The sequence below is a fragment of the Lolium rigidum genome, chromosome 1 (assembly GCF_022539505.1).
Source record: "Lolium rigidum isolate FL_2022 chromosome 1, APGP_CSIRO_Lrig_0.1, whole genome shotgun sequence".
NCBI lineage: Eukaryota > Viridiplantae > Streptophyta > Magnoliopsida > Poales > Poaceae > Lolium > Lolium rigidum.
Window position 1 is genome coordinate 90,046,241 of NC_061508.1, and position 11,057 is coordinate 90,057,297.

Below are 11,057 nucleotides of genomic sequence, written 5' to 3' on the forward strand. Positions count from 1 at the left end.
AGAGGCATTCCCTTAAAAAAAAAGAACTTCAGATAGAGCCTCAGACATAATTGAGCCGATAATGGGGCTTTTAGTGGCCATTCACATCTGACTGTTACCTAGCGCCACATTGGCCCGATAGGTCAGAAAGACGGTGATTTCTTGCGGCAAAAAGGCATGGTTTTCTTGAAAACGTTGTTCCAGTTACGAGTTTTTTTTTGTAGCAATTAACTCATGGATGGGATGGGAGCATCTAAAAACTGTCCCTCATTTTTCTCTTGCAATCATCAACATTATTGAGCCAACGTGTTGACCGCGCATTCGCTAGCCACAAACTAGTAGAGTTGCCAGACCTCCCATTTCTGGCTCTGGAGCTTACTGCGTGCTGTACTGCTGTAGCAACTTTACCCACCACCTTTGCCCAAAACGTTCAAAGCCACGTTGGGGACGCAGAAGGGTGCTGGTCTCTCGGTCTCTCCGCGGCGAACGCAGGCGGCGGCGGACCGGCGCGGCAGCGATCAATGGACGGGTTCACCCCAGGTAACCAGCCACATCCCGATTGTTCTTGGCTCCTGGCCAACGGAGGACGGAGCGGTGTATATCTTGTTGGTTTTGCTCCACCACAGGGGAAGAAAAATGTTTCCTTTTCTGGAAAAAAATCCACTCTTTCATAGATCGATGTCCTTTCTTGATCCGATCTGTGGTCCGTTTACCAGGCCGGAGCGGCGGCGCCGCCGGCGGTGGCTGCTGCGAGATGGGCGACTGCGACAGCTGCGCTATGTGGAGGGAGCACTACTACTGGAACCACATGAGCGACGAAAAGAAGCAGTTCCTCGTCGTGGCTTCCGGCGATTTCAGCCACAGCTTGGTGAGGCATATTAACTGATTGCCTTTTTTCCTCTCGCTTTGTTTGATTCAGGTTTTGTGAACTGCCGCCGTTGATTCTGATGTTGCTGGTAGAAAAAAGATTATACTGGGGTTTTCTGTGCGTGTTAGGGCAGCGTGTACACACGCACACAGATCCAACAGAGGAACTCTGTCACACACGCACGAAGAGGATGAAGAACACAGAGATTTTTTTTCCTTTAGCTTTGGGAAGCCTTCCTTTTCATTTTTAGCAGCTCTCCGCTTTCTTGGATACACCACGGTCATACGCCCACAGTGCACCCTAGCATGGTTGCTACATCAAGTTGCAACGCAATGCTTACACTGTTGACAGTTGCTTATACAATTGCAACCTGATAACTTCACATTTCACAAGTATGCTACACAAATTAAGATGATATGGATATCTGGGCCTGGTACTCTAGGACAGCCATTGATATGATATTTGGGTCTAAGGTTGTACCAGTAGTTTATTATAATCTTGTTATTAGGAGATAATAATGTAGCCAGGTCATGCTGTGGGCCATCTAGGGTTTTAATAGAGTCAGTTTGACTTGGGCCTGTCCAAGTCGAACTAGGTTAGGCCCAACAAGGGGGCCGGCCGGCCACCTCTCCCTCTCATATAAGGAGATGGCACGGCTAGGGTTTAGGATAGAACAAGTTTAGTCTCAAGATTAGGGTTTTCCCTATAGCGTGTAATCACGTGTATCATCCCTCTGGGGGTACGGCGCTGCCGTTATCTATTATATCCGCTGCGAAGGTTCTTGTGTTCATCAAGGATTGTCTAGCTCTTGGTTTGAGGCGTATCGTTCATCGATCCGTTGCTTGCTGGATTCGTTCCCTCTTCTCCAGGCTGCGTTCATCGCGTTGTTGGGAGGATTCTCTACCCCAGGTTCTCGTTGTGAAAGATCGGGCATCAATCTAGGTGGATCGGCTTGGATCTACCGTATCATGTGGTATCAGCTTTCTGGGTTGCTCACGGCGAGGTTTTGTTGATCGATCTCTTTGGATCGGTTTGCTGCGGAGAAGATTGGCTCTAAGATCGGAGGAGTTCGACTCTCGGTCGAAGGAGGTTGGTTGGAGGAAGTTTGGCATTGTTTGGTGGAGTTTGGAGGTCATCCATGGCTGTTTCGGAGGTCAAAATCGCGAAAAATCGCGACCAGAATCGGGAAGAAGACGAAAATTCGCGACCAGGAAAAATCTCCTCGGAAATCCGGTCAACCGGGCCAGTGACCGGGCAGCCTGGCGTAAACTCCGGTCCAACCGGGCCAGTGACCGGGCGTCCTGGCGTAAACTCCGGTCCAACCGGGCCAGTGACCGGGCAGCCTGGCGTAAAATCCGGTCAACCGGGCTGCAAACCGGGAAGTTCGCAAATTCGCCAATTTCCGGTTTTGCTCCGGTACGAGGCAGCCGATCCGGTTGGCGACCGGTCAACCGGGCCAGTGACCGGACTGGCCGGTCTGGAGGCCGGTCCAACCGGGCCCTGGGCCGGGACGGCGTCTGTTCCTGCGGTTGTTTCTCCGGCGGTTTCTCCTGCTACTGCGGTTGCTTCTTCAGCAATACTAGCTACTGATGCTCCTGTTTTTCCGGCGATGCTCCTTGATGCTACTACTGTTGTTGCTTCCTTTGGAGACGATGTGCGTGGCATACGGTGTTCACGTGGCACGAAATCCGGTGATGTTTTCAATGATTACCTTGATATCCGCCGTTGGGAGGACGTACCGCATTCTGTGTCAGGACTACAGTGGTATTTACGTCGTTCCGCGACAAGTGAGCAGTACGAGGATTGGGAGAAGTACATGGAGTTGGGTTTCCAACGATGTCGTCGCTACAAAGGGAAGTTCACTGGGTATGATGCCTGTCTTCTAGCTCACAGGCGTGTGGATGCCGAGTTGGACATATATTGGTATGATGCCGTTGATAGAAGCGAGTATGCTTATACTTGGGCGGACTTCAAAAAATTTCTTCGTGGTGGTTTCGGGTTACCATTGAAGGATCATAAGCAGTCATCCGGAGTTGGGCATGCATTGAAGGAAGTGGACAAGTGCCTGACGGAGGTACAGAAGGCAGTGGACAAGTGCATCATTACTAGTAAGAAGATTGTTCCACTACCAACAATCACTAAGGTTGAGGTGAAATCTTCAGAGGAGAGGAAACCTGGCTCTGATACCAAGAGCACTACTGTGACTGTTGAGGAGGATGTACCATTGAGCGGGCTGAATATGCAACTCAAGAAGGTACAAGATGATGCTTGCAAGACAGCTTGACAAGGTTCAGCGGTGGAGTTTGTTTCAGACTCAGTGCTATATCAAGGGCAAGGCTTGCAAGTTGATGATTGATGGTGGAAGCTGTACTAATGGCATTAGCAAGGCGATGGTGACAGCGTTGGGGTTGTCTACATGGCGTCTTCCTGAACCTAAACGTCTTGAGTGGTTGAATAGCTGTGGTATGCTGAAGATTACTCACAAGGTGCGTGTGCCATTTACAGTTGATGATTATGTTGATGAGATCGATTGCGATGTGTTGCCATTGGAGGTGTGTGGATTGCTACTTGGGCGTCCTTGGCAGTATGATCGTAATGTGACACATGCTGGGCGAGCAAATACATATTCTTTTATGCATGTTGGCAAACAGCGGACTTTGAAGCCTATGGGTGATGATCATATCAAGTCCGATGTGGAGTTAGTGGTGCGTAAAGAGAAGTTGCACAAACCTAAAGTGCAGCAAGAGGTGCATGATGTTCCGAGCATTGATGTTGGTGATGTTTCAGCCAAGCCTGTAGATGACAAGCAAGTTCTTGTTGGTGACAAGCCGGATGAAGTTACACTTGTTGTTGATGTGGATATTGCAGCATGTGCTACAGTACCAGTTTGTGTTGATGCTCGTATGCAGACTGATGATGTTTGTGCTGATGATGTTCCAGTACATATGGCGCAGATGCGCGTGGGAGGAGTGGGAGGCGAGAAGGTTATAGAAGCCAGTGCTGATGGTGTTTCAGCCCGGTGCCAGGACCGGTCGACCGGCTCCAGGACCGGCCGGGCCGGTCAACCGCCCGGTCAACCAGCGCCTAGACCGGCTGTGGTCGAGCGCGTCAGTGGAGACAGTGGGCAGCGGCACTACCGTGCTAGGAGTACTGCAGTCCAGTTTTCTGCGACACCGCGGATGCATCGAGGCAAGGATGGACGTGTGAGACATCTATGTGGCCCAGGAATTACACATCTTGTGCAGGGTCATATGCAGCGACACAAGGGTCCATCAATACCTCGTAATAAGAAGGAATTGGCGCCAAAGGCCAAGCTCATGTGGAGAAGAAAGGAGGCGCCAAGTGCTGTATCAAGTCGAGAAGGCCGCGAGGGAGGATGTGGTGTGGAAGGCAAGCAAGACTTGAGGACGGCGAGGACGTGTCATGTTCATATCACGTCACCTTTTTCCAGAAGACCCTCACGCGTTGGGGACAACGCTTCTTGAAGAAGGGGAGAGATGATATGGATATCCGGGCCTGGTACTCTAGGACAGCCATTGATATGATATTTGGGTCTAAGGTTGTACCAGTAGTTTATTATAATCTTGTTATTAGGAGATAATAATGTAGCCAGGTCATGCTGTGGGCCATCTAGGGTTTTAATAGAGTCAGTTTGACTTGGGCCTGTCCAAGTCGAACTAGGTTAGGCCCAACAAGGGGGCCGGCCGGCCACCTCTCCCTCTCATATAAGGAGGTGGGGCGGCTAGGGTTTAGGGTAGAACAAGTTTAGTCTCAAGATTAGGGTTTCCCTATAGCGTGTAATCACGTGTATCATCCCTCCGGGGGTACGGCGCTGCCGTTATCTATTATATCCGCTGCGAAGGTTCTTGTGTTCATCAAGGATTGTCTAGCTCTTGGTTTGAGGCGTATCGTTCATCGATCCGTTGCTTGCTGGATTCGTTCCCTCTTCTCCAGGCTGCGTTCATCGCGTTGTTGGGAGGATTCTCTACCCCAGGTTCTCGTTGTGAAAGATCGGGCATCAATCTAGGTGGATCGGCTTGGATCTACCGTATCATAAGCTATACTTCATCAGCTTATTTTAGTTACAAGCAAAAGGTTACAGTATTGCAATGTTAGTTTCAATACTAGCTACATTACGCGATGAAGTACTTATATATATTTGCCAAGAATCTTTGGTATTAGTAAAGTTGTTTCAGGATATGTTTCCTAGAAAGAATTGCTTGAGACCACACAGAGGGGTAAGCAGCAAAACACATTGTTAGAGGGAACTGAGTATGTAACTCTTTACGGAGATAATTAGTACACTGCTGGTATACTACCATGAGTGTACTATTCCTCTCTATGGTGTCACTGAAGAAAAAGAGAGAGATGTTGTTTCAAATGGTACGGCACCAAGATATATTGATAGCCAAGCCTTATTGATTAGATTAGAGGGGTGTGCTTAGTTTCTTATTGCAATTCCAATTTCATTCTTAGCAATGTTGTACGATGTATTATTGATATTATCTGAGGATGATTGGCACGTAGATAATATATTTGTTTCAGGATATTTAAGAAATGCTTCAGAACATAGGTAGCACGTAGCAGGAAAACACTTTGTTGGAGGGAAAATTAATGCGTATGAAACTCTGTATGGAGATAATTAGTACACTGCTTTTGTACTACCTTGAGTGTGCTATTAATGTTCCCAAAAAATGATATTTGGTAACTCTTGTCATTTCAGCCCAAACTTCTCTTGCTCAGCCCATAAACTGTGTTCCAAATATATGATTTTTATTGTTTGTTTCCCACGTCCTTTGGTAGTCATGCAATCTGAATTGTGTCTACATTTCCTGCAAATAGCATGAAGCTCACTGCCTAGAAACGGTGGAACTCATGAATCTAACCAACATGTATCTTCTTCCTTTACCTTCAACAGCGCATACCGCAGGAGGTTGGAAGCCACCTGAGGAACATGATCCCAGAATCTGAGCTTGTCAAACTAGAAGCTCCCAATGGCCGTTTGTACCCCGTTGAAGTTAGTAGGGAACTTGGCGCTATAGTTCTTAGGTCTGGATGGAATGACTTTGCGAATGCGCATCACATAGAAGAAAATAACTCAATTCTGTTTGTGTACCGTGGGAACTCCAGCTTTAAGGTTAATGTATTCAATTCAGTCGGTCACGAGAAGTACTTGTCCTGTTCTAAACCACCATCTGGGATATTTGAAGCAGTTCCTCCTCGTGCTCCTTGTGCTCTTCATGTTGTGAAAGGTAGGTTAACCAGAATCTTCAAGTCAAAATATTGATTTTGCTTTGCTTTTGTGATGATTCTAACAATATACTTGGTGTGCAGAAGAAGCTGTGCCTAACCCAGGACATGTTCAGACCTCAACTGACTTTGATTATACCATGTTACCCGGGTGCTGTCTAACGAAGGCACAAGATGAGAAAGTACTACAAATGGCTAACACCATGAGGTCTGAGATTCCTCTGTATGTGGCAGTCATGAACAAGAGCAATGTCAGCTTGAAGAACTGCTATGTTGTAAGTTGTATTTATCACCAGATCATTTCTTGGTTATGTTAGTTACTCCAATTCATAGGACCAGCTCCTGATGGTCAAGATTTCATCTTCTTAGCCTTATCATTTTTTTTCTTGCAGTACATACCACTGAAACTTGTGGACAATTTCAAAGAAGAGAGGACTAAAGATATTGTTCAGCTTCAAGGCCCTGACAAAACTGTATGTGCTGTGGGAGCAAGCAAGCACACTGATGATCTAATAGTCCTAAACTCTGGGTGGAATACTTTCGTAGCTTCTCAGCGCATACAAGAGAATGACCTCCTCATTTTCAGAAGTAAGGAGAAAAGTCGCATGGAAGTTCTCATCCTTGACCAAAGCGGTCGTGGGAAAACATCTCCATGTTCTGTTGTGGAAAATCGTTCTTCCAATGACCAGGAAATGTTTGACGATTCAGTGCAAATTGTTAGCCCACCCCCGCCTCAGATTATTGACTTGACCAGTTCTGATGATGAAGATGTCATCGTGCGAGAAGGCGCGAAAGAACCTTGCAGGGTGCAAAAGCGGGTGACACGTAGTTGTACAAAAACCCAAAACATGGCTTCAACACCCTCCCCTTCTCCAAAATCAGGTAATCCTATTCTTGTTGCATATGCATTCTTTTTTTTATATTGCCATATATTCAAATGAATTCTGGTCATTCTGTGCCTAAAGAGAGTATGGTGCTGTTTTCAGGATATGGAGCTCGCAAGCCGTATGATCGGGCATCTGTGAAGCTTGGAGTTGGTTCAGAACCTTTGGGCAACCTCCAGGGGCATTCCTGTCGCCCCTACATTTTAGGCCGGCGGGTAACTCTACCTTTCCAACTGGAGAAGAAAGTTGAGGAGAAGCTCCAATCAATTCGATGTGAAGTTCCTGTTTTTGTGAAAGTGATGACCACTACAAATGTTCATGCCACTCCCCCCCACAGCCCATGTGAAATGGTGAGGCTACACACTCTTTTTTTTCTACACCTGCAAATATGGAAGAGGTTCTCTTGTTTGTACTCCGTCCATTTCATAATTCTTGCCGTGATTGTAGTTCAAATTTCAGTTAAAATCACGACAAGAATTATGGAACGGAGGGAGTAGTTCTTTACTGATTCTGTAATGAAGTCTCGATGCTGCCTTGGTATTATATTTCTGGTCAGTTTATTTACCATTGATCTGAATCTCAAGAATTTACCAAACATCTTGAAACTCTTTGGATAGGTTTTCTGCATGGAGTATGCTTCCGCGTATCTCCCAGACAAGACACAGCCACTCCTCCTCCAGCTGGACGTCGGGGGTAAGCAGTGGCCTGCCATGTTGAGAGTTAAGAGTAACAAGTGGCGGGTTTATCCCGGCTGGATGGAGTTCGCCGTGGACAACCAGCTGAAGGCAGGAGACGTCTGCCTCTTCCATTTGGCAAGCAGTAACAATGGAAGCCTCACGATGATGGTCCATCTGGTTCGCAAGTCGGAACTGGAGCAGTAGCTCTCGAGCCATGCCGTGGCTACCCTATCTGTTATATTGTCCTGTAACGTGGCTTTGACTCTCTGAAACCCTGCCCGTGAGATGAGAGAGAAAATTGCTGAATAACTTGGTGTGAATTTGTTTAGGTTATCCGTGTTTGTTGAACGACTCTCCCTTGTAGTGCTATCTAAAGGGAATATTTGGGGAAAGACTGAACCCTATTCGACCTCTAGTATGCTGGTTATTTCTTGTTGAGACATATTTTGTCTTGTCGCTGATTAGGTTGCGTCCAGCAATGTATGGTCTACCAAGAAACATTTGAGCCAACAATTTCCAAACTGCTGTAGCGCTGTGACGCTGCCATATGCAATCTGGGGGGAATTATGGCCACAATGGTATCACCGTCACCTCGTCCCCAGCCCCAGTACTGATATTTGGGCTGTAGATGAAACACGCCACGCGCATACTGTCATCACCGGCTTGTGGTCGAAAGCTGGCCATTTCCACGGGTATGCAACGGTTGTTAAATCTTCAGAAGGCAAGCTACAATCACAATGCAAATGCAGAGCGAGAGGCGTCCAAAGAGGTGGTCTAAGTTTATCCTGCTTTATCTGCCAAGTTTTTTTTTTTTTTTTGAGGAATGCATAATTTTTGGTTTGTAGATTACTCATCTCGGCTACATTTACCTCAAAAGAAGAACCTCTGCCACATAAGGCGGTTAGTTCTCAGTCGATTCCATGTACAGAGCATTGATTCAACCTATATTGATTCAACCTATACAACTCATAGTTAACACTGAAACTTTAGAAAATGAAGATACCTCTAAAAATAAAGATTTTTTTATGGTCGTCGTAAGGTTATCATTATAAAAGACAATCTTATTAAGTGTAATTGGCAAGGAAGTAAGCGTGTGTCTTCTAGCACCATGATGAGACAATAGATCATCTTTTCGAGACAATAGATCATCTATTCTTTCAATGTCATTTTGCGAGATCTATATTGTCAATCATCCAAATAGGTTCTACCTTATACCCACCACGAAGTGTTGCCAATATTTTTGTCAATTGGCTTAATGGGATGGATCAAAGGTTTAAAGTGCTTATTAGGGTGGCAGCGTTTGCCGCTATTTGGTCGCTTTGGCTATGTAGAAATGATGTTATTTTTAATGCAAAAAAATTGCTCCCTTATATAGGTGATCTACCGGTGCAGTACTTTACTCCGTTCATGCTCATCTCTTCAGCATATGAAGAACCGTGACCTGTTTATGGAGGTTTCTACGTGGTTAGAGGAAACAACGAGGGATTTTATTATCCAACATAGGTGGCAACATAATCTCAGGATTGGACCACCATCCTCTTAGACATCGATGCAGCATCATGATGATTTTTTTGGCAATTGGCTTAATGGGATGAATCAAAGGTTTAAAGTCCTTATTAGGGTGGCAGTGTTTGCCGTTATTTGGTCGCTTTGGCTATGTAGAAATGATGTTATTTTTAATGCAAAAATTGCTCTCTTATACAGGTCATCTACCGGTGTAATACTTTACTCCGTTCATGCTCATCTCTTCAGCATATGAAGAATCGTGACCTGTTTATGGAGGTTTCTGCGTGGTTAGAGGAAATGGCGAGGGATTTTATTATCCAACATAGGTGGCAGCATAATCTCAGGATTGGACCACCATCCTCTTAGACATCGATGCAGCATCATGATGATCATTGTGTCAAATTTTCTTTTTACATTTTGGATAGTGTACGGATGTGTGTATCGTTGTTACGCAGAGGACGGGTGTAATGCTTGAAACTTTTGATTAATAAAATCACACTTTATCGGTAAAAACATACGATGGTTAGCCCAATAAAATAGAGGAATTTCATGGATGTGGGAAGGTGATTCCTACATGAAGCTCGCTGTGTCCGTTGGTGCCAGGAAGAACTTAGGGTTTAGGGGTAGGGTGCGGGAAGGTCACCGACGATGAGAACGTAAGGTTTGAGGGTGCTGGGAGGGTTCGTTGTTGCCATAAATGGGAGGGGGTGTAACAACCCCGGTTTTAGAACAAACGCGGGGTAGATTTAGGATTGAGGTTTGTCTCTCGCTGCAACTAGGTGTGGCGAGAGTGCGATGAATTTCAACATGACCTCTTTTGATACTAGGGTTTTGGAAGGGAGATGAATTTGAAATGATATTCAAATTTGAAATTTGAAAGTACTATAATAAATAGATGGATATGAAAAAAAATCATTACATAAAAAAGAAATATGAATACACAATTGGAATTCTAATACATAATTAATTCAAGTCAATAATTGAATTACAAGTAAAGTTCAATAGAGAAACTTGAGCTTTATTGATAAAAAACACATTTACATTGTCTTTACAATATTCTTTATATACAAGAAAGAATATAAAATAAAAAAACAAGATTACAAGAAAGTAGAATCCTTATCAAAACTACTTCTTGATCAACATGATCTTGATCTTCTTCTGATTCCCTGCAAAAAAATCAAAAAACAACAAAAACAGTAATTGAACAAGTGGTGATGCCACTTGGACATCAAAATTTAGTCACCACAATGATAATCATCAAACTGACAAGCTCATCCAGTGACTCTGCCCCTCCAACCAAAGCAGCATAGTCACTGTGTGACTCACCACACAGGCTGGGTGTAGCACACACACATACACACACAACACCCACATAGGGTGTGTTGTCAACCAGGCAAGGGCACACCCTTTGCTATAAATAGAACAATACACCTTTCCAACAATGCATCGACACACACCGGAGCCCCAACAGCAGCAACATTAGTCCATCCAGAACCACTAGTTCATCCAATTCATCAATGAACCCTCGCCAAAAATCAAACCATGGTACCCGAGGCAAGATCAAGCCAGCTGCTAGGAGGAGAAGGACGGGCTGATCAAGATCAAACCTCTACATCAACAAAATGTTTTGTCTAGGAGCTAGAACAAGGTATACCAGATACCTGGAATAGATATGGAATAGATCCTATGATCTATTCCATATCACAGCACAACCAATAAAATGCATCCACAATATAAGCTGATAAAAATGGATTTTATCATCATTTGGTTCCACACATGAAAACTGGCACTTTATATAATGATACAAGCCATAAGAACTATTATGCTTAAGCAAAAGCACAACAAATATGTTCCTAAGAGCAAGCTCCAAATGTTCCTTAAGTAGAGCACCTA

The 11,057-nt window shown here is 45.0% G+C and overlaps 1 protein-coding gene across 2 annotated transcripts; it reads left to right on the forward strand.

Annotated features, from left to right (window-relative positions):
* The first annotated feature begins 367 nt into the window (after positions 1-367).
* On the forward strand, positions 368-8,177 carry LOC124677495 (B3 domain-containing protein Os03g0620400-like). 2 transcript variants are annotated; one of them, XM_047213489.1, is made up of 7 exons: positions 368-519; positions 696-847; positions 5,766-6,099; positions 6,185-6,372; positions 6,490-6,979; positions 7,084-7,331; positions 7,599-8,177. In XM_047213489.1, the coding sequence occupies exons 1-7, from the start codon at positions 501-503 to the stop codon at positions 7,860-7,862; spliced, it is 1,695 nt and encodes a 564-aa protein (XP_047069445.1). In that variant the 5' UTR covers positions 368-500; the 3' UTR covers positions 7,863-8,177. The 2 variants fall into 2 exon arrangements, with proteins under 2 accessions (XP_047069445.1, XP_047069440.1); XM_047213484.1 differs by having other exon boundaries at positions 372-519; positions 6,182-6,372; positions 7,599-8,176.
* Positions 8,178-11,057: the final 2,880 nt, after the last annotated feature.